This window comes from Aristolochia californica, unplaced genomic scaffold (genome assembly GCF_029961685.1).
Source record: "Aristolochia californica isolate CCGP_79_NKW_82.1479 unplaced genomic scaffold, dmAriCali1.0.hap1 SCAF_13, whole genome shotgun sequence".
Lineage (NCBI taxonomy): Eukaryota > Viridiplantae > Streptophyta > Magnoliopsida > Piperales > Aristolochiaceae > Aristolochia > Aristolochia californica.
Window position 1 is genome coordinate 22,009,720 of NW_027181804.1, and position 24,651 is coordinate 22,034,370.

At 36.0% G+C, this 24,651-nt stretch overlaps 1 protein-coding gene across 1 annotated transcript; it reads right to left on the minus strand.

Moving 5' to 3' along the window:
• Nucleotides 1-979: 979 nt before the first annotated feature.
• On the minus strand, nt 980-13,057 carry LOC137949114 (MADS-box protein SOC1-like). Its single transcript, XM_068795388.1, has 3 exons — nt 13,021-13,057; nt 12,708-12,893; nt 980-1,322 (listed from the first exon to the last, which is right to left on the minus strand). Exons 2-3 carry the CDS (start codon nt 12,887-12,889, stop codon nt 1,274-1,276), a joined length of 231 nt encoding a protein of 76 aa, XP_068651489.1. The 5' UTR covers nt 12,890-12,893; nt 13,021-13,057; the 3' UTR covers nt 980-1,273.
• Nucleotides 13,058-24,651: the final 11,594 nt, after the last annotated feature.

Sequence of the window (24,651 nt, forward strand, 5' to 3'; positions counted from 1 at the left end):
ATACTTTCTTACCTATTCAACCAATCCTCGGTATTATCTTTTTATAAGGAAATATTGATCTTTAAAGAGTTAATGGTCATTCTGGAAAACAGGAGACAATATTACAATCCACAAGAGCCGCATAATTTCGAGATACCATATCGACTTCCATGTGGAACGATAAATGATGGTTGAATCTTATTACTTTTGAATAGGTGTCGTTCATATGTACTAAACTTGTAACTTGATAATTTTAATATTAAAGACACGAACTCATTATTTGAATAATCTTTCTTTTAGGTTATTAATAAAATTGTATATATATTTATTTATTATTTTTGTTCAATTTAATTACTATATTAAACTTTACATTTTAAGTTTATGGTAAATAAAATATAATTAAACTATGCATTTGATTAAATAATTAATTTTAATTTTGTAAAAATATATTATTAATTAATACCATGTAAAAAATCTATCTTATGTTACTAATATAATAATTTTTTATTTATTAATCATATTTATTTGTTATTTACTCTATTGTATTAGTGATTTAAAAGTCGTAATTAAAATATTATTAACTCAAATACTTGGTTTAATTAACTTATTTTTATAATTAATAAAATCAACGGTTTTAAATTTCGAAGCTAAAGATGAAGATGAACTTGTCCACACTAATACCCATTTCGAAAATGAAGATTATGTAGATGCATGAGATGAAAATGAAGATAAACTTCAAATTTCCAGTTTATTGACTAACCCCCCTTAAATAATAAAGGAGTAAGGGAGAAGAAACTTAGGTTCTTCCTTCTCTCCATTCACTTCGCGTCTTTTTTCTTCTAAAACCCTAACTCACGTTTTTCTTCTTTTCTCTTCATTCTCTTTCATTACATCTTTAACTTTAAACTCCTGCTTCTTCATTTTTACAAATCTTCCATGACTCCTTTACTTCTTCCTAATAAACATGTAACAGAAGTTAAAGCTTTTTAAGCACCCTTATATGTGCAAGTAGAAATATGTACAAGTAGAAATATGGCTTGTAAGGGCGTCTCTATGTATCATAAAATACCCAATGCACTCCAAAATATCATACACATGCAATGTTGGAAAGCCACTCCCTCCCAACACCCTTCATATCAAACTCTAAAAATACAAAGATGGTTTAAATGCATGCAGAAGTCAATTTAATTGCAATAGGAATGTAGTATGTGTGCTATGAGCACGAGTTTCATGCATCTACATCATTATGCAAATCATTTTGCTCGCCAAGAGTAATCAGAACTCACCCACATGTTCATGAACTTTCGCCTTTTAATTGAAGCATAGTAATCAGTGGTTCACACCTGTGGTCATGACAACACATTATCTTGTGGGAATCCTCATTTTTAGTATGGAAAATGAGAAGTTGTTGGTAGACAGTTCAAACTAATCAACGGTACTATTTCAGAAAGGAAAGTTTTCACAAAGAATCTTGAAACAAAGCTCTACTGCTTTTCTTCAGGCCTCAATAATTCAAGAGCTCCACAATTATCATAGAAGTACTATTTATGTTGATTTGGTAACACACAATAGGGCCTACATATGGGAGGTAGTGCTTAGTCCTACACAGATCTAGGATTAGATAGAATCTTATAGCTATTACTTCACATAGTGATTTTCAGATGTACTTAAATGCAACTTTAACTGCATTGAGCGACCATTCTATCTTGAGAAAGGCATACGAACTGATCTAAAACACAAATGAGCCTATAGTATCCGAAATTTTGTTGAGCTAATGCTAAATTCGCACAAGAAACCATTTCTAGTTGCCCATGCTAGTTCCCTTTGCCCTAAATCCTAAAAGCTCAACATCTTTTGATGATTTGACAGCTAATAATATATACTGATGACCACAAGAAACATATGTTAACCACAACATTCTGCCACATCATTTTTTTGTGATGGACAGATTTTCTTGATGAGCAGCTCAGTGGCAAACATGAGATTCCTAGTTCCATGCAGTGTCACGTATAAAATGTCCCTGCACAAGTACTTAGAATTTTGGTAGACTCTCTCTTAAGGTTTTACTCGGTATAAAATAAACAGTAGATCTCAAAAAATTATAGATATTTCAGAAGATTGCAGTGGGTAGATTCCTTGATTCAGATAATGTAGGAACTTTGTTATATCGAATCCTGGAATTGATTGATTTTATGGGCATGATGAAGCATTTGACAGTTCTTTTGTCCTCGATTCCATTTTAACTCTGCTATTCAAATAACTAGCATCTACCATTGTAACTTTCTCTCTGGTTCCAGTATGATGGTGCATTACCATCTGCCATTACCCAAGTACTGTCATGCCTCAAGCTTAAACTGGTATTTAGACTTCTCTTTCGAGTCTGAAGCATAGGGATACAAGGACAGGTCATCCAATATCAGACGTATTTAGTCACTAATCCAAGGAGCCTGCATCAATAAACCGATGGCATGGTCAACTTTAAATTCATGAGCATGCTACAAGTCTCCTCTGCAAAAGGCTGTTTAAGGACCTCAGGAATGCGTCAATAAATACATCAAGCATGTATTTTTGAAGATGTTAATAAAAATCTGGAAGCAGAAACTCCACAGAAATAAACCCTTCAGTGGAAAATCAAATTGAGGAAATTAAGGTGAAAACCATGGTCTTTAGGCTAAAAATATCGTGTATTTTCTGGTGAGAACTGTAAGGAAGAAAGATTCACAAGAAGTTGAGGTTGATAAGAGATGTTGCATATGGAAGAAAATTGTCTCACATCTCATCATTTGTTGCCTTTCAAAAGATCACTAGTTAATAACAAGTAAATTTTGAAACACTGCTTCAAACAATTTTCTGAAGAGATTTGCCCGCTATGAAGGAATTCTAGTACTTCGTGTTCCACAATTGGTTGCTAGCTAATTCACCATCAGTAAAGCCATGTTGAATTGGCATGAATTGTAAAGAGTCCTTTAAAAAGAGAGGTCAATGAAAAGATCTGTGCACTCACTATAAAAGATGGTTCTTAGAACATGTGTCCTAATAGAAGGCTGCTAAACAGAATAAACATGACATGTTGATTTCCAGGTCTACTTCTATTTTAAGGGTGAAGTAGGTTTATCTATGTGACAGGAAAAAATAGAAGAGGATGAAGATTAAAAGTTGTTATGATTTCACTAGCAGAAGAACTGGAAGGGCAGAACTACAAGATGGAAGAACACTTCTCACGATTGAGCAATGCAAAAAAACTTCACAATGTATAAACTACTTAAAAAAATCTAGGTTTTCATAAGCAACACCCCTACCACTTTGATTAACTGCGTAAATAGCATTTAAATATGATGAACTCAAGTCCAGTGACTTAAAGGAGAATTCACGTCTCACCTTTGCACCCGTATTTCAATTTTTAAAGCTGCTACAGCTATTTAGTCTATGGACTTCTTTCTAGAGCTTCTAAGGATTAGTCTATAGACTTCTTTCTAGAGCTTCTAAGGAAACTTCTTTTAATCCTCTTCTCTCATACCTTTAAGAAATATAAAGATTCTTTTAGACTATTTAATCTTATTACCTGAACAGAATTTGAATAGAACCGGAAAAAGGTAGTTATTTCAGTTAAACATATGAGCCACTTTATTAACACATAAAAAGGTGGTTGATGAGGACCTTGTCCTTGTTTAGATAGTCTCCATTGGTAACCCCATAATGAGGAACCAAAGGCTTCACATTGGATATGCACATCCGATGTTTTCAGATAGGCTGTTATATTCATCTAACCAGCAGTACTGATCAGATTTTTGCTAATCGGTATAGGAGCAGGTTTCTTTTTGTGATAACACGTGAGTGCGCCAAAGTAACCTTCACTTAACCATCATGAATTGCTCTTGTTTGAATTGTCACAACATTTTAACAAAGTACTAGACACTGTCGCAGGTACAATATCACATCAAAGAGTGACTGCGTCCATGTCAACTTAATTCTTACACTTTTTAAATCAACGGAAAGGTTTAAAAGGTTGCCTTTCAGGCCAGGTCTACAAGTCGCAGATATGCCTTCTAAAACCACATTCTCAAACATTTCCTAGTTTTTATCATGAGGACAAGAAAACCTTTTGCTGAAAGACAAGAAACTACTTCTAAGTTAAGTGTAGCAGATCATCCCTACAACGTAAGACTTCCATATTCATCAACCAAAATATTCAACATAAAAGGGTCCGTTCTCTCAGTCGATAGGAACATGCTGTCTTTAATTAAGGTAAGGTTTATGCAATAGCAGCGAGATAGTTTATTAGGGGGAAAGAAAGTTTTCTATCTTAGTCCTTGGAAACGATCGTGGGCTTACAAATTAAATAGCCAAGTAACTAAATTCAACGTTTATGTTCTTCAACTGCTTGTGGCTCACATAGAATTCATAAAGATTCTAGTCAAACTTTAAGCACATCTCCTACAAAATTGCTTCAAGTAAAAAATAATACTTCAATTACAATCTTAATTTATCATTCTCATCATCAGCTTAAATAGCCGTTTTACAGAATATACATGGAAGAATTATGAGTGATTAACGGGATTACCCAATCACTGGATTTACAGAATATTTACATGATTTCTCCTTAAGGGAAAAAATCTCAGAGTGAATCTTAACACTCCCCCTCAAGTTGGTGCATAGATATCACTCATGCCCAACTTGTCAAGACATTTGTTAAAAGCTTGGTAAGACACTGCTTTGGTTAGCACATCGGCAAGCTGATCCTCAAACTGAACATGAGGGACTTCAATGATTCTTGCTTCTAACTTTTCTTTAATAAAGTGTCTATCAACTTCAACAAGTTTAGTTCTATCATGATGGACTGGGTTGTGGGCAATATCGCATGTTGCCTTATTGTCACAATATAATTTCATAGGACTTGTCTGCTCAATATGTAGTTCTTGTATCATATTTTTTATCCATAATAATTCACATATTGCCTTGGCCATTCCCCTGCATTCGGCTTCAGCTGACGATCTAGCCACACCTCTTGTTTCTTATTTCTCCAAGTTACTATCACATCATCAACATATACAATAAGAGTTGTGATAGCCTCCTTGTTATACTTCAGGAAAAGAGTATGATCTGAGTTGCTTTGCTTGTATCCGATAGATTTCATAAAATTTGTGAACCTTCCAAACCACGTCCTCGGGGACTGCTTCAAACCATATAGGGATTTCCTCAGTTTACATACTTGTTTGCATCCTTTGTTTTGCATAATATATCCAAGAGGTAATTCCATATATACTTCTTCTTGGAGATCTCCTTACAAAAATGCATTTTTTACATCAAACTGATATAAGGGCCAGTCAAGATTCACAGCCAGAAATAGTAGAATCCGAACAGTGTTGATTTTGGCCCCTGGTGCGAATGTCTCTATATAATCGATCGCATAGGTTTGAGTATATCCTTTGGCGACAAGCCTTGCTTTGAACCTTTCAATGGTGTCATCGGCTTTATATTTAATGGTAAATACCCACCTGCATCCAACTGGTGTCTTTCCTACAGGTAGTTCAACCACATCCCATGTTGAATTCTTTTGGAGGGACCTCATTTCTTCATTCATGACTTCTTTCCATTTAGGATCTTTCAAGGCTTCCTGCACACTATTAGGAATAGATATAGCAGATAATTGATTCACAAATACTTCATTTGCCTTGGACAATCTATGATAAGACAAAAAATTATGCATGGGATACTTAGATTTAGAGGTGAGAAGAGGTTCATAATTGACTCTTGGTTTTCCTCTTGTGGTTCGATTAGGTAGCACTCTTAGTTGAGTTTTGGAACTTACCTAAGGCTCAGACATGGACTCGGACTCAGAAGGCAATTGATCCATTGGTACATTATGAAGGGGGAAAGATGGCGGCTGAGACTTTGGTTGCATTACTTCCATTTGGTCTTGTCTTTCTCCATCCTGTGAATCATGCTCATTTGTATCATTTTGATGTCCACAGCGATAATCTGAATATTGACCACTTGTAGTATCCAAGATATCCAAATGATGACTAAGGGTCTTCAATTCAATTATTTTCTCCCCCTGTATTGAAGACTCGAGAGTAGAAGAATACATGTTTTCTTCGTGAAATACCACATCAAGAGTGACATACAATTTGCGAGAGAGAGGATGATAACAACGATAACCTTTCTGATGTTGAGCATAACCAACAAAAACATACTTGAGAGTTCGGGGTTCCAATTTATGTCTCAATGACTTATGGAGGTGAACAAAGGCTACACACCCAAAAACTTTAGGTGGCAGATTCGGCACAGCAGGTGAACTTATGGTTTTATGAAGAACACTCAAGGGAGTCTTAAATTGTAACACACTCGAGGGTATTAGATTGATAAGGTAAGTTGCAGTTGTGATGGCTTCACCCCAGTAACTAGCCGACATATAAGCCTCAAACAAGGAAGCACGGACAACCTCAAGAAGGTGTCGGTTCTTTCGCTCTGCAACCCCATTTTGTTGAGGGGTGTATAGACAAGTAGTTTGATGAGTAATATCATGATCATCTAGATATTTTTTGAAACTTTGATTCACAAATTCTCCACCATTGTCACTTCGAAGAGTTCGTATTGTAGAATGATACTGAAATTGTTTGAACAACGAACTAACTTCATTAAACAAATCAAAGTCATTCGGGTGTGATCATCAATAAAAGAAACAAACCACCATTTATCACTAAGAGAGGCTATATTTGCTAGACCCCACACATCAGAGTGAATAATCATAAAGGGTAATGGACTCCTATTCATGCTTATTTGGAATGGAACACGATGGTTTTTTGCCAATTCACATACATCACACTTAAAATCTGAAATAGATAATTTTGCAAAAAGTGTAGGAAACAATTTCTTTAAATAACCCAAGGATGAATGACCCAACCGTTTATGCCATAACCAAATGTCAGAATCTGCAGATTTATTCTTCATTGAGAACGCTTGGGCTAACTAATGAAAACTCTCTGGCTGCAGATCAAGGTAATAGAGTAACCCCCTTCTAGTACCATACCCAATTGTCTTCTAAGTTCGAATGTCCTTAAAAACACAAAGGTTAGGCCAAAAAACCACAATACAATGCAGAGTACGAGTTATTTGAGCAACTGATAATAGATTATGATTGAGGGTTGGAACAACTAATACAGAATCAAAACTCAGATTTTCAGTGAGAGTAATAGAACCTTCTCTAATAACGTGAGATGGAGTACCATTGTTGTAGATACGATATATTGTGCAGATGGTTTCATACTTTTAACATGATGATTGTCAAAGGTCATATGATCAGTAGCACCAGAATCAATTATCCATTCACTATTTCTACTGGGAGCGGAAGTATTAAGAACCTTACCAGATGTAGCGATTAAGACTAATGCATCCTCAGTTGTGTGAGAGGTGGAAGGTTCTGCTACTACAACGGAAGCATGATTATTTGATTTGAAGTTTCGTTTGCGACTGCTTTGGTAGGATCCCACCATTCTAGATACCTGATAAGTTCATAACATCGTGACTTTGTATGCCCAGTCTCCCCACAGTGAGTACAAATGTGCTCTGGTTTGGTTGTTCCAACCTCATAGCTACTATTCTGAGATCCTGATGTTCGATTTTGATCACTGTTAGAACCAGTTGGTCGAGCTGTTTTAGGCTTAGCTCGACGTGCTACCATTGCAAATGTCTCAACACGATCAACTTCACTATTTAAAGTGGTTCTACGAACAGAGTCACGACGTACATAAGCATAGGCTTCTTCAAGATCCAATATCAGGTCTTTTTGGAGAATTTCGCCATAGACTTGTTTGAATTCTGCATCCAATCCATTTAAGAAAATATGAAGACACAATCTTTCAAAGGATTTTCTATAAGTGATAATATCATCAGGATCTTTCATTATAATCCTGTCACGATGATCAAGTTCTTGAAAATTTTCCACAAGATCACCATAATACGTTGATAAAGGGCGACCAGTCTATTTGGTGGAGAAAGCTCTCTGATTCAATGAAAATAATTGTGATTCATCTGACTCATCATAGAAATTTTTTTCAGAGCATTCCATATTTCGCGTGTGGTACGCAGTCAAATATAGCGCTTCATAATATCTGGTGACATAGAGGTTAACAACCACCCCTTAACTTTTTTATTTTCAACATACCATTTCGCATAGGAGGCATTCGTTTCTTGTGGAAATGGTGTTTTTCCCATAATATATTTGAGCTTTTCTCGTTCGCAATTTGCATCTCCATGATCTGGGACCATACATTATAGTTGACTTCAGTAAGAGTGACGCTGATTGTAAAACCAGAGTTTTCGGATTGCAAATGAATAATCGATGTTGATTCCTTCGACTTGATGAAAAAGAAGATCGATAGATTGGTGACAATCACCCAAAAAAATACTGGTCCGGTCCGTTTTCTGTTCGCTGGGTTGACCCAGTTTGGGTCTCCGATTGTGGTCCGGTCCTCTTTCTGAATAATTTTTTTTAAGTCAGGTCTGGTCCAAAAACTGGTCTGGGTCTCTATTTCCGGTTCGGTTCAAGAAGTTGTCGTGACCCGCCAGAAAAATAAAATGCCGGACCTAAGTTAACGAAAGCTATTTTTTTTCGTACGTTTGTCTTCTTCGTTGACGGTGCAACTTCTTCTTCGTCGGCGACGTTCGGACTGGCAGTATGCTATAAGGCCGAACGATGGCTCTGCTTCAGTCGTTGGCGTTGTCCGAACGGTCCACCAAAGTGGGGGCGATGACGAAGATAAATCGAGCTCGAGACATTGGTGCGGCTCTTCGTCTTCTGCGTCGGTGACGCTGGTGCCGATCGCTGGAAGGCAGTTTGGCGGCGGTTCATCAACGGATTTCGAGAGTTTAGGTGGCGACGGTTTTGTGTTACAGTGACGACCGAAGAGAACAACAAACAACGTCTTCTTCGTTCACAGAGCAAACCTACTCTGCTATTTTTTTCGGCGACAGAGAAGGAGAAGGATTCTCCTGTTTTGATACCAAGTAAAAAATAATACTTCAATTACAATCTTAATTTCTCATTCACATCATTGGCTTAAATAGCCGTTTTACAGAATATACATGGAAGAATTATGAGTGATTAACGGGATTACCCAACCACCGGATTTACAGAATATTTACATGATTTCTCCTTAATGAAAGAAACCTCAGAGTGAATCGTAACACTTCAATTGTCTAAGATTTCCAAGACAGATTATAAAACGCATTATTCAGTATATAGCTTATTTATGATCAGTGTGTATTGACCTCTAAATAATTTCTTCTATAATTGAAGGTAGAAAAGTCTGTGCATCTCTTGTTTTATAAACTCCCGAGTCTCACCTCCCCTTAGTTGGTCTTCCATGGGCTTTCCATTGTTGCTAGCTAAAGCAGCAGTAGGTCCTCAGTCTTAGAGCGACTCAGGGAGCTTGTTTTTTGTGGTTAAAACCTTCACCAACCACATTTATGTAATCTAGAAATTCTTTACATGAAAATCCTTTTTTATCTAAACACCAACCATAAGAAAATTGTATCATGTTGACCTCATTTTGAAGACCACCATTAACAAAGGCATTCTTGACATCTAACTAGTGAGGAGCTTAGCCATAATTGGCAGCAATGGAAATCAAAACTCTAATTGAATTGAATTTTTCTTTTAGAAAAAAGTTTCAGAATAATCTAACCTCATGTTTGAGTATAATCTTTTGCAACCAAACAAGCTTTTGATCTACCATGGTACCTTTGGGATTGTGTTTGATTGTGAACCCACAACTTTCTTGTTAGGTGGTTAATTGGTCAAAATCAATGTATTTACCCTCTTTGATGACTGAGGGCATCTTGATAGGTCTATAGAATTGAAACAAAGGCAAAGGAAGGGGTCGATAGAATTGAATAATAATGGGGTGGCAAGTAGTGATTAGTAAAATCAAAGTTGGAACTAGGATGAGAGGTTTACACAAAGTAACAGGTCTATCATCTAGAAGAGGACCATAGACTCCTGAGGACAAAGATGTAGGATTTACATCAATACGAGCAACAGATAATTTAAGTAATAGAGAAGGAAAGTGAACCTTGGCATCTATACTTTTTTATGCAAATGGGTGATCTCACTTCTTATTTCTCTAATCTAAGTCTTCAAGGGATGAGACGCGGGCAGCATAGCAGCCTGATCAATGGGCACCACTGGTCTAGGTTGAACATGTACATGTTTTGACATTGATACCAAAATAATAGAACAGAAAATTCTAAAAAATGATAACATACGCAGAGCTGAGCACCTTTTTGGATGAGGATGATATCAAAAGCAGCCCTTTGACTTTTGAATACCCAAGAAAGGTACTGTGGGAGCTCGTTCATCAAGCTTATTTCCTCCAAAAATGAACAAAAGAACACATCCAAAATCACATGGAGTCAATAGAAATGGATTTTAACTAAGGAATAGAATTGAAGAGTTTGTTCCATTATGAAGGAAGCTAGATAACATTTGTTTATGAGATAATATGCGATGAGGACAACACAAGATTCAAAAAATTGAGGAACAATTATCGAAATTATCAAGGCCCTTACAACTTCCAATGAATGTCTATTTTCCCTTTTGGATGTACCATTTTATTCTGGTGTACATGCACACATTGTCTCATATATTAATGCCCTTGTCAAAATAGAGTGATGAAAAATTCAAAGATGTTGAAAAGTAGGTGTAGAAGAGTTTTACATGACTCTCACAACAAAAAATCTCACAGAACCTTAATTAATATGGGGGAGTCTAAGACGAGTCTCATGGAAGGAGGTCTCGCAAAAGAATCTCTATTAAAGGTATTGTAGTTATGTTAATTTTTTACTTATATTCAGTTTTTAAATTGTTCTATGACTAATCTTTTAGTGTTTAACTTTGGGTATACCTAGGACAAGGGTAATTTAATTGTAATTGGATTCAGCTTGTTTTCTCTATTATAATAAAGGCTCATTACACTTAAATTACAACAAGTTAGTGAAGTATTTCTCTTTTCCAAAAATTTAACATAGTATCAGAGCGGGTATTGTGACAATCCATAGATGTGGCAGTCTAATTGAATCATATTATTTCCACTGTTTCCATCCATAATATTTTTTCTTTATGAAATGTGAATTTATTAAGAGACCAAAAAGGAGGAGCTAACTCCTAACAACAAGAGATTGCGGGGCTCCTTGCTTGGCTAAAATAACAGTCATAGAATTTGTTGATCTCGAGATGAGAGACCAAAAACAGTCAAATAAATTGACAATTTCCATAATTTCAAAAAAGGCATCTCAATGGTACCACGGAGGCACATGGAAATTCTCACACCAACCAAAAATATTGATCATCTAGCTAATAACTATAGTGCCTTATTTCATCCACTTTTTAAATTTTTTTATCTTTAGGTCAGCAAAAGGAAGGTTGACAATGTGTTCATAGTCATGCATTATAAAAAAAAACGCTTAATAAATTGAGACCATGCACGATAATTGGATTCAGGCCTTGAGGGCATAAGAGTAGTTTGTAATAGTTTGGTCTTGATTCCAATTTCGGATTTATCTAAGTTGCTAAACCTATCAGCAACGCCTACCAAAAAAGTAGGGTAAACAAAGGTACCAGTCTTGATGACCAGTCATTTGTTTCAATAAATTGTTATTTTCAAGGATGTACAAGGTCGCGGATAAACAAAATGAAGCTATAGCTAGATTGTGAGGCTTCCAGTATAAGGCGACGTCAATGGCCCAGCCAAGCTTGACAAGAAAAGGAAGGAGAGCGTAAACCCTTCTTTTTGTGAAGAATGGTAGACTTCAAGTACTTTTGTAGAAAAATATCTCTTATAAATATATATTATTCCCTCAAACAAAACATAAATCTGGCACTTTCAGATAAATGTGCTACGCCAACACGTAGATATAGATTTATATAGTAAGTTACATTAGGAAGAAAGTTAGGCGAAGTAAGCGACGAAAGAGAAAAATTTTAAACAAAAATAGAAAGGGAGACCCCCCAGACTATAGAGACTAGAGAAGCTAATCGAGTTTGAGTTCCTTTCACATAGCTGGTTTTCTCCTAGAAATCCTAGCTAGCATAAGATGTAAGCAGACACATTCAGAGTTCCCTCATGGAATTCTCTAATGAAAACCCACCGAAAGCCGCTTTTCTGAAGTGTTTGGGACGAAAAGAAGACGGTATCTCTGGTTAATTCGCATTTCTCTTTCTGTTCTAATGAAGGCCCTAGAACTGCATTTCCCGCTGAAGGAGCTACTTGACGTTCAAAGTGAGTGAAGATGCATTAGAAACGGTTACCGGAAGACCAAACCACTCCGGAATAACCAGCAAAACGGATTTTCTTCAAAGTAGAACTACACCACATGGAGATATTAAGGTCCAATATTTGGTGGAGCTCTCTCTACCAAACCACTTTCTTCTTCAAGGCTAGAAAGGAAGTGTTTAGTTCCCGTTTCGGTTTGTTCCGTATAATTCAATCACCTTGACCGAGAACAAAATTACGCTTTCCAGTTGGATGCTGCAGACTTACAGGTTCAATAGTACAGTACTGAAGAGAAAAAAAAAAAAAAACTGTGGCTCGAAGGACAATTAGATCCAAGGGTATACGGCCTAGCTAAAACCTATGGAGATAGAAAGCTCTATGATCCGAAAGAAGAGAAAAGGAAAAGAGAAAAATTATAAAAACGATTTTCTATAAAGTGAGACCGAAGACTCGCACCTGGAACTGGCGAATTTGTAGAGCTTTCCTCTCGGTGAGAAGACGATCAGACCGACCTCGGCGTCGCACAGAACGGAGAGCTCAAAGGCTTTCTTCAGCAGTCCATTCCGTCGTTTAGCGAAGGTGACTTGCCTGCTGGTGGCGTTCTCGATGCGCCTCATCTGAGTTTTGCCTCTCACCATTTTTCTTTGGTGACAGATTAAACACGGTTTCAGGGGAAGAAGAAAACAAAGCAAGAGAAGCCGCTAAAAGAGGAAACTCGACTGCGACAACAGAAATAAAGCCGATCCAGTAGAAGGTATAGATCTCTCACCCAGAAGAAAAGTGCCGGAAGCAGAAGGTAGCTGGGATTCCGTCGAAGCAAAAGTGGAGACGAGACGAGCAATCAAACAAACCCTTATATTTATCGGTCAAGCCCAGGCAACGGTTGAAGAATAAGGAAGTAAAAGGAAAAAGATCGTTGTCTCTCCTCTCGTATTTTCCATGTGTTCCATCAAGTACTTTCTAGATTCGGCAAAAGTAGCAAGAGTAAAATTGAAAAAAAACGAAAAAAAAAGAAAGAAATTGAAGCAGAAAATAGCTTATTCCGGGTGGGGCCGGAAATAGTTTATTTCGTGAGTGTTGTCCGAAATAGAACGGCAGTAAATAAAAAGGTTGACAGAATAGAGAGAAGACTGGCCCCCAACGTACTAGGGTTAGAAACACGTCAACATCTTCCGTACAACTTCACTTTTTGCGGCATATCAGATGAGAACACGTGGCACATCGCAATCGTTACCAGATGCGTCACGTGGTTCCTCCTTGTGGACCGCGCCGACTTCACCTTTTCCTTACTTAAATACACGAGGAGTATAGTACGGGATTCGATCGATCGGCCGCATGATGATGGAGTTAGTGGGCCCCACTTTTTGTATGGATTTTTTTTTTTTTTTAGGGCGCAGGGCGCAATCGGGCTACCTCGGTAGTCAGTGGGGTGGTTTATTTTTTTTTTTGTGTTTTTGCCAATTTCGGAGCTCTGCGGAGGTGAACTCTTTCTTTATTAGGCAGTTTTTTTTTTTTTTTGTGTTTTTGCCAATTTCGGAGCTCTGCAGAGGTGAACTCTTTCTTTATTAGGCATCTTTAGTCTTTTACAGCGAATAAAACAAAATGAAGAATAAAACTAAGCCGCGTATCATTATTTCAAAACATTTCTTTAAAGGACAGTCATCAAATAAATTAATGGCCCTTTGCCTCCCTTCCCCTCCTCCCCGGTGACAACCGAGACTAGGGCGGGCGAAACCAGCCTCCGGTGCGTCAAGGTTCAGATCACTCGGAATCAGGTGAAAGCTACAGCCCACGAATGAAAACCTATGAAGCCAGAGGCAACGGATAGGCTCAAACAAACAAACCGACCGACCAGTTACATGCTTTGGCACAGAAATTTTCGATGTCTTTCAGTAATCATGAACATGTAAATAAGTCAAAAGGATTTTTATGTGGAGCAAGCGTAGGGGACCCACTAAAACCTAAAAATAAGGCCATCCACCGGTTTCCATCACTTGTCTCCAATGTTGTGAACAATTTGCTTTTACTCTTCTTGTTGCAAGCGTAAGGCGTGACTCCAGGTGCAATTTCATTATTTTTTTATTTTTTCTCTTTTATTTTATGACTCCTTGAGATCTTGGTGAGACCAGTTTTCCCATTGTGGGTTTTGCAGGAATCAAGTATCTTGGTAGCGAAAGAAATATTAAGAAAACTATATTGATATAAGAAGAATAATTGTTGTATCACATCATGGATTTACAATTGATTTGATTTTACAGAAAAGGAATAATGGAGTTTGAATTTGCTCTTGTAATGGAGGATCAAGATCCTCTGCAAGGAAGGCCCTAAAGAAAGCAATTATTCTCAATCAACATCTCTAAAGGCTGGATCTTCAACAAGTATTTCCTTTAAAGTCTTAGGCATCATCCCCATCGATTTTTCTAAAAATTTTATGGAACTTTCTTTGTGTATTCTAATTTATGGGTCCACCATTTTTTTTTTTTGCAACTTCTAGTCATTTAATGTTGTAAGAGGATGAAGTTTGTCCTTTCAAATGGATTTTTCTCTACTTATTAGACTTTTTGGGCCCTCCTTTTTTTTTTTTTAAACTATGAGTAATTTAGGGTTGTTAAATGATAAGGAAATTATAAGCAACCATGTTTAATAAAAAATCCTACTCAAAGTTAACAAATTTCAAATTACTTTTATTTTTTGATTAATTATAGCAATGCTTTGTTAATGGTTTGGGGCATGAAATTGATTAAATAAATATGAATTGAATGATAAAAAAGCTAGTCATTTTTATCAAAAAATACTTCTTTGTCCTTTAGGGAAATCGACCCAATTTAATGTTTCAATTATATGGAAAATATAATATTACCAATTTGAGTCTCTAATTACAATGATAGGTCACTTACAAACTTTTGTGATCAATAGTGGCTGAATCAAAGCTTTGAATCTTCACCCATAATATTTTTTGTTGAGTCATTCAAACACTTATGATTTGGTTAATTAGTCCTCAGAAGAAACTTTTTTTTTTTGTCCATTTAGATGAATAGTTGACGATTCCTAATATATAGAATCTTTTTCTCTCTCTTGCATGTTAGAATTGAGTTTGTCCAATAAAAATAATCTTCTTGGTATGGCTTGTTTCTTCTTTATCCTCTTGTAGTCTTTGTTGGCTAGTTGTTCAGATGTCTAGGTGAACAAGCTCTAATAGAAGTTTTCTCTCTCCTATTCATTCAAAGAGTTTTATATCTAGTTGATGATCATTTTGCTTGAGCAACATTTTCTTCTTTTCTCTTTTAACGTTCATTAGCATGTTCCTTTAAATGTCTGGGGAGCACAATTCTAATCAGAGAATTAATTCTCTTTCATGTATGATTAGGTGGTTGTTAATATGTCATTAGAACGATCCTTTAATCTTGAACTCCACTTTAATTCTTTTACATAGGGCATTTGGATAGTCCATGGTCATTCAGGGAATATTGTTAGTACTTTGTTTTTTGGTTTATTTGCCAATTATGCTCAATAAAAATTTACGACTAATCATTTAAGTTTAACATCATCAAAATTAACTTAGTAGGGATCCTAAGGTCAACGCCTTGCTCCTTCAGTCTCCGTATTTGTGGTAGAGTGAAGAAAGGAGGGGTGAGAGGATACCCAAAAGCATCACTATATAATAGAGAAAATGCTTTGGTTCCATTCAAATTCAGTTTTTAATTCCCCTTGTTCTTCTTTGTATCCCAAAAGCATCACTATATAATAGAGAAAATGCTTTGGTTCCATTCAAATTCAGTTTTTAATTCCCCTTGTTCTTCTTTGTAGCGTAAGAAGCGGTTTACAAGACTTGATGTACTAACCAAGTTGAGAGAGAGAAAAACTGATAGCACGTGCACGCGCATGCGAGAGAGAGAGAGAGAGAGAGAGAGTTGAGCAGTTTCTGGTTGTGGGATGTGGTTTTTGAAAAAAAATGATGCTTGAGGATAGTGTCTTTCAATTTCTAAGTGTGTAACAAACTTCTATACCATTCGTCTATTAAAATTTAAAAATAAAAAAATAAGAGTATTATGCTCCATTTACACAAAAACCATGCCTCCATACGTGTAACCAGTTTCAGTACCACCTATCTATTAAATTTAAACAATAAAGAATACTATAACTACAATCAATCAAATAATAAAAAGTTAAAAAATGGGGCCATTTATATAGAAATATTAGAAACTTTTATTATTATTTTCTTTATTTTTAAAAATTTCTCACTATTACTTGTCTTTTATAGACAAGGTTTTTACTGTTTTTTATTTAGTGTTTTCTCCTTACTTTCTAAATAAATGTACCTTTTCCTTGTTGGCAAGAGGGTCTGAAGAGGTTTGGACTACCCTCCATTATTATATATAAAAAAGCCAGTCGCGAATGTCCATCCCTATTCCTTTTCGATTTTTACATCTGCTCTCCTTAATTTTCTGAATTAATGGTGGTCCACGTCAGCTTCCTTCCTCGCATTGCATGCGACATATGGTATCCGATCGGACGCGTCTCCACATTTTTAATCAGGTTTCCATTTTCAGTCACGAATATTTTATCCGGTTACATGTCATTTTTCCATTTTCGATATTTAAACCTTACTTTTTGGGCTTGTGGTTACCTTTTGCGTAGGGGAGGTATTGAATTGAGCCGGTTGGTGAGCGGCTCAAGTTTGGCTCAATTCGATTTGATTTATCAGGATCTAGAGCTAATCAGCCGAGCTCAATCGAACCATGGTTTGGTTCGAAAACTCACGAGCTGGCTCGTTAACTTAACGAGGGCCCGGGATTCGGGGAGGCAGGAGGTCGATTCTTCGATTTCATCTCTTCGGCTTTTGTTTTCTAGGTGGAAATCAAGGGAACAGAGAAATGACATTCGTCAGGTAGCGATTTAGCAAAAATGGGGAGATTTCGTCTTCTTATTCCTCATTCTCCTTCTTTGATTCCTTACTCTCAATCTTAGTCTCCGATTTTTTCCTCTCTGATATTCTTTCTCTTCAATTTCTTCCTCCGAACTTTTTCCTTGCCGACGAAAGTGACAGAAAGAGGTAAGTTGTTTTATTTTTAATCTTATCAGTTTTTTTTTCGTCGACCTAACACAATCTTTTTTAATCTTTTGTATTCCATTATTTATCTTCGATTGGACGAATGCCTCATGCTGATGCTGTTTTAGGAGCTCCTTCTACTCATTTCTCAAAGATAATGGCTCTCAGCCTCTCCCCTACTATTGATTTTTATGTTTTTAGCTTGTTGAGTTGTGTTTTACATTTTAAGTGTTTTGTATTAATTTTTTAACTCACCACCACTCACTCCTTAGATTCGGCACTCTACGTGTTTCCTTCGCCTTTTTTCGATAAATTAAAAGGTTTGAAGAGCTCTGTTTTCTCGAATCGTATTGTTTGAAGCGAATATCCCATCAAGACTTCAGTAAGAAACTCTCACTTCTGTTCGAATTTTCCTTTAATTCCTCATGTCAATTTTATTCCATACTTCACAAAAGAAACTCTCCCTTCTGTCAGTTTTATTGGTAATGAGATAAACATATTTCTGTTATGAAACAGGCAGCCAACCTCTTCTTCCCTCTTCCGTTCCACTTTTTCCTTCTTTGTTAATTTCCCACACATTTTGGATGTTGAGTCTTCTCATGGTAAGATTAGATATATCTTTTATTTTCTTCTCATTTTTTTGTCTTCCATATTTATATATTTCCTCTCTGCTAATTTTTGGTCTACAATGTTATAAAAGTAGCATATATTTTAGCATTGCCTTAATGGCTTGCTTGCAGTATTACTTGAGAGTAGATTATGTCTTCTAGTATTCCTTTTAAACTGTTTGGAGGAAATAATCTGCTATAGAAATGCCTAGCATGTGTTTCTTCCACCTTTTTCATGTTAAGTTTTGAAATTGATTTTCATATATATTCTTCAACGAATTACACACTACGTTGATGGGTCTTTAGAAAGATAAAGTCAAACTTGTTGCTAACAGTTATAACCAAACATATGGGGTTGATTATTTTGAAACATGCTCTATGATTGTTAGATTGAGTTCTATTTGGATTTTGCTTTCCTTGGTGTTAACCTAAATTGGCAGGTATGTTTTTCTCTATGTTGATTTGGATGATGAAGTATACATGGAGCAACCACTTGGATTTGTTGCTTAAAGGGAGAAACATAAGGTATGTCAATTACATAAAGCCCTATATGGACTTAAGCAAAGCCCTAGAGTATGATGTAAATAATTCACTTTTGGTTTTATAAGGTCAAGTTCAGTTCACTTTGACCTTTTCTTTACAGTAATCTTGACTATATGTGTAAATGACGTTTTGATATCAAGTGATGAAAGTCAAGGTATTTCAAAAGTGAAATCATATATAAAGCAATATTTGATAAAGGATTTGGAGAAGTTTAAATATTTCTCGGGAATTGAGGTAACAAGGAGAAAATGGGGTGGTCGTATCTTAAAGAAAGTATATTACAGATCTTTTGTTTGAGACAGAACTACTTGGAGGTGAGCTTGAAGACACTCCCATTGAGTTCAACCATGATTTACATAATAAGAGTAGCCCATTTATGAAGGACAAAAGTCATTATTGAAAATTAGTTGGCAAACAGATATATGCTACTGTTACTATACCAAACATAACTTTTTCTATTGGGTTTGAAAATCAATTTACTTAGAAATAGTCTATAGAATTCTTAAATACTTAAAAGGTGCACCTTGGAAGGGATTATTATATAAGAAAAATGGACATGTAAATGTTACTGGATATTCTAATGTTGACCAAGCAGGATCAAAACTTGACCATAGATCTACAAATAGTTTTTGCACATTTTTAGAGGAAACTTTGATCCTACAAGAGTAAGAAACAATTAATTGTTGCTAAATCGAGTGCAGAAGTTGAATATAGAAATATGACACATACTGCATTTGATTTGTTGTACATGAAATCTATTCTTAAAGGATCGAGCTTCTAATCAAAGATCCTATGCTAAAGCGTGTAACATTAATGAAGCAGCTATCCAATTTTTCATGACCGCACCAAGCAAATTGAAGTAAGCTACCTCTTTTGCAGAGATGCAGTTATGCGTGAAGTAATATCTAAACCTGAAAAGTTGGGAGACATATTTACTAGAATACAATCTATAAAAATGTTTGGGGATCTTTTACTAAGTTGAGAATGTTTGATATTTATGCTCAAGCTTTAAGGGGGTGTAAGAAAGCTAGTAATTAGACTTCTTTCTTTATTATATATTTAATTATGCATTGGTCCCTCTAAAGGGTATTAATGTCTTTCTCTATATAATCTCAATATACTAAGGGATGGTTAGTCAAATTGAAGTCCAAGATGAAGATCAACCGCATTACGCCCTTCATCAGTTGAAGTCGTTAGTAGAGCGCAGATGACATTTCATTTGGATGCTGGGGATGAAGCGGTCCTTCATCTCCATGTTATAAAAAATTTCATCTCGTTGCAGACCATTTTTCCCATTCTTCCAGATGAAGGACGCGCGCCGTGATTGATTTTTTTTCCCTCTCTCCTCGCACCCCCTCTCTCGCGCGTCCTCATTTCCATTTTTTCCTACCTCTCTCCCGCACCCCCTCTCTCGTCTCCCTGCGCCCCCAACATCTCTGCTCCCTCTCTTCTCTCAGACTCTCCTCTCTGGCCTCCGTCTCTGCTCCCTCTCGTCTCCGGCCTCCGACTCTCGGTCTTTTCTCGGATTCACCCTCTCTCTCGCACCCCCTCTCTCGTCTCCGTGCTCCCTCTCTTCTCTCGAACTCGCTCTCTGTTTTTCTCTCTCTCTTATCCCTTTGGACCCCCCCCCCCCCCCCCCCCCCCCCTTTCTTCTCTCTCTTCTCCCTCTCTTCTCCCTTTCAGCCTCCCACTCCCTTCTCTCTCTCTCTCGCTATTATCCTTTCCCCCAAAATACCTTCTGATTTTGTTTGATTTCCCCATTTCGATTTTGATTTTCTTCAATTTTGACATTTGGGCATCGATTGCTTAATTTCTACTTCGATTAGGCGTTGATTTCCCCATTCGGCATCAATTTCACCCTTGGGCTTCGGTTTTCCCCAAATTTCAGAAGGTATGACTAAACCCTAATTTTTTTCATTAAGTTAGTGTTTTATTTGATTAAAAATTATTTTCAGTGCCTAATTGGGGGTTATTTGTGCATAATTGTGGGATTTAGGGTTATGGTTTAGGGTCTAAATTCTTCATTCAGGTTAGGGATTATTTTTAGGGTATACTTGAAACGGTTCAAGAGATTAACTAGAGATAAATTCAAACATTTATTTTTTGTGAATAAGTGAATCAGAGTTGTGTAACATTTTCAGTAAACTATATCAATAAATGGTTCAGAATTCACAAGTGAAACTCTGGCTAGTGCCTGCAACTTGAATGAGAGAATACCAAGTCGCTCATTTTTGTTTGAAGCACTACTTTGGATATATGGAGCAGCTAAAAGGTACATATTTTTTAATCAGCTCTTTTGAAAGCAGTGTTTGTACCCTTAAAGTGGTTCTTTGAGTGTGTCACTGGAAGTGGTAGAGATGGAGCTGCGTGGTTAGTGCAACTTCCCTTGCACCAAAGCTAGGCTGGAAAAACTCAATAGACGACAGGTCTGAAAAAAGAACTGAAATAATGACAGTAATGGATAAAAAAGGCCAAAGAACATTAGAAATATATCACACTTTAACTTAGGAATTTTAAGGTTTAGGGGGTCTAGGGTTTAGGGTATTATGTTCTGGAATTAGTGTTTAGGGTTTATAGTTTAGTAGGTGATAGGGTTTTGGGTTTAGGGACTTTAGGGTTTGATAGTTTAGGGTTTAAATTTTATTAGTGGTTTTTAGGCCAATTCAAACAAGGCTGAGTTACCTACATGAGCGTCCATTAGTCAACGAAACCCCACCCCCATCACTGACGAGGTACAGTTCGTAGTGACTGCGAAGTTATATGGGGCTCTACCAGGGGTGTTAAGTGAATTTGGACTTGATGTGTGTGTTTTTTCATTGTTTAGTGCATATGCAGTAGTGAAAATAGTTTAATTAATTTTAAAATGTTTTAGAATGTTGTTGAAGATTTTTGAAGTACTATGGAATGTTTTTGCCATGTAGTGAGAAAATTCGGGTGTTATACATATCCACCACATGGTGTTCTATTTTTTATGGTTTGTGTTTCCGTGATAGGTAAAGGTTGTCAGATAAAGTTTTTTCCATGAGGACCGTCTCGGATTTAGATTATACATGAATGCAAGAAGACAACCAACTGGTCGACCATATAACATTTGGCCCTTTGAAGATGATAGCAAAATGCTCGATCTCTTGGTTGAGCAGGTCAATCTAGGGAACAAGTTGCCTAACGGGGTTTAGAAGCATGATGTATATATGGGATGTGTTAATAAGTTCAATGAAGACGCAATCAAAAAAAAAATTGTTAAGCAGGTGAATAATCAAAAAAGATCATGGAAGAAAACATATCAAACGATAACGAGCTGTATCAACACTAGTGCGTTCGGTTGGGATGCAAGTTACTGCATGTAATTCTGTATGGTTCTACTACATAAAGGTCAGTAAATTATGATGTACTAGAAAATATTTTTTATGTTTTCCACGTTAGTATAACTCTATTCCAAGACGTCTAAAGGATGTTTTATTCTTGTAGGAGTGTAAAGATGCTGAGAAGTACAGACGTGAATGCTGCTCCCTGTACGACAAATTAGTTGTGGTGGTGGGAAACACAATAGCCATAGGGTCAGGAGGTGCAACCTTTGTAGATCAAGGCGATGAACTCATTCGTGAATCGGAACATGTCCCGATGAATGAACCCGAGGATGTTGATATAGTTAAGGATACTCCATCGCCATTATTAAGCATGGATGAGTCAATAGGTAATCAATCTAAAAGAAGTAAGCAGTCATCTTCAAGTCGTTGTAGAAAGAGAACCAAAATGTCCGGTGATGACACTAGTAGATTCATTGATGCAATGGATCGAACAGCTCAGTCATTTCAAAATTTCATGAAGCCTAAAGAGGGCGATATTGAAAGAGATTGGGTCAAAACCCTTATGGAAATCCCAGACCTGTATGCACACTTGAAGTTTTGCGCTCATATATGGTTGGATACGCCAAGTAAGAAGGTCATGTTTACGAAGATGACAGTGGAAGAGCGGGTTGAGTGGCTTAAATATTTTGCAACAAACTATTTGTAATGCGTTTTAATTACGCTATCTTCTTTTGGAATATTATTATGTATTAGGTATGACGTTTAAATTATGACGTTACAAAACTTACTAGTATGTTTAGTATTTAAATTTGATATATTGTTGTGTTAATATATTGCATGGATGAATATGGTAAATGAATATGGATGTGGACAATTAAATGGATATGGTTATGTAGGGATGTGATTGAATGTAAGATGTGGGAATGTGGGTGAATATGGTTGTGTATAGGTGTGATTGCAAATAGGTTATGATTGAAGATTAATGTTTACTTGTGTTTATGACTTTTAGGCGATTGAATTTGTAGATTTCCATGGATACTATGACAGACGAAGAAAAGGTTGTAACTATGATTACATTCACAACTTTGTTTATCGCCATGGGAAGATACTATCTGTACCATTGCAACAGACGTGTACCACATTCTTGTGGGATGAATGGTCTATTGTATTTTCAAAAGGCACTAGACAAATCACCAATTAAATTTTGGAAAGTTTATAGGATGAATCAATTGGTATTTCACAAATTGGTAGATATACTTACTAGTAAAGGGTTTTTATCAGCCACAAAAACCATCTCAATTGAAGAACAACTTGCAGAGATGTTTGATAGATCAAACTGGACCATAAGTATTTCAACAAGGTGTTGGATGCAATCCTCAAACTTCACTCTGATTACGTCAAACGGCCTTCGGAACACACACACTCGAAGATTTTAATCCATTCAATGTTTTATCCGTACTTTAAGGTAACATAACTTCCTATAACTAAATAATTTTAGATTAATATACAAATTTAATCAATATTAATTGAAAATTTATAATTAGGATTTTAAGGGAACTCATATCAAAGCGAACATTCCACTTGAAGATCAACCAAGGGTCTGGTATAGAAAAGGCTATCTCTCACAAAATGTGATGGCAGCATGTTCATTTGACATGCAATTCACTTATGTACTTGCTGGATGGGAAGGATCAGCAACTAATTTTCGTGTACTGAAGGACGCATTGACTCGCTGAGATAAAAACTTTGTACCTAAAGGTAAGTAATATATTTTTATGCAGTCATTTTTTATCTATTTTATCTTCAATTATTTTACGTAGAATATAATTTTTATTATAGGAAAATATTATCTAGTCGATGCTCGTTATGCAAATCTTCCAGGATTTTTGACTCCATATCGAGGAACCCGGTATCATCTGCAAGAATTTGGAGATAATATTCCTAGAAATGAAAAAGAATTATTCAACTGAAGACATTCATCTTTACGGAATATTATTGAGCGAACTTTTGGTGCTTTAAAAGCTCGATTTCAAATGTAAAAGGATCTCCTCCATTTTCTTTTAAGATCCAGGTGAAAAGTGTACATGCTTGTTGCATATTGCACAATTATATACGTGGAGAGGATTATGTTGATATATTTGAAGATGAAGATGATGATTCGGGTGGCGAACTCAATGGAGGAGATGATGCGGTCCAATTAGGTGCAATGGATGATACAGACAGCGACGATTGCAATAGTCTCGAGGATGAGGGTAGCCAAGTAACAAGCTTTCGGAGGCAGAGTGCATTACAATCCACAAGAGCCACACAATTTCGAGTTGCCATATCAACTTCCATGTGGAATGATAAATGATGGTTGTATCTTATTACTTTTGAACATGTGTCGTTTATATGTACTAAACTTGTAACTTGATGATTTTAATATTAAAGACACGAACTCGTTATTTGAATAATCTTTCTTTTAGGTTATTAATAAAGTTGTATATAAATTTATTTATTATTTTTGTTTAATTTTATTACTATATTAAACTTCATATATAAGTCTCTGGTAAATAAAATATAATTAAAGCATGCATTTGATTAATTAATTACTTTTAATTTTGTAAAAATATATTATTAATTAATACCATGTAAAAAATCTATCTTCAATTATTAATATAATATTTTTTATTCATTAATCATATTTATTTTTTATTTACTCTATTGTATTAGTGATTTAGTAGTGGAAATTAAAATATTATTAACTCAAGCACTTGGTTTAATTAACTCAATTTTATAATTAATAAAATCAATAGTTTTAAATTTCGAAGATGAAGATCAAAATGAACTTGTCTACACTAACAACCATTTTGAAGATTTTGAAGATAAACTTGTCCACACTAACACCCATT

What these genes read in the sequence shown, in the direction of transcription:
- LOC137949114 (XM_068795388.1), bottom strand. Translation starts at nt 12,889, where the DNA reads ATGGTGAGAGGCAAAACTCAGATGAGGCGCATCGAGAACGCCACCAGC. An exon ending in TACAAATTCGCCAGTTCCAG is followed by an intron (nt 1,323 to 12,707) that starts GTGCGAGTCTTC and finishes TCATGACCACAG; the next exon opens with GTGTGAACCACTGATTACTA.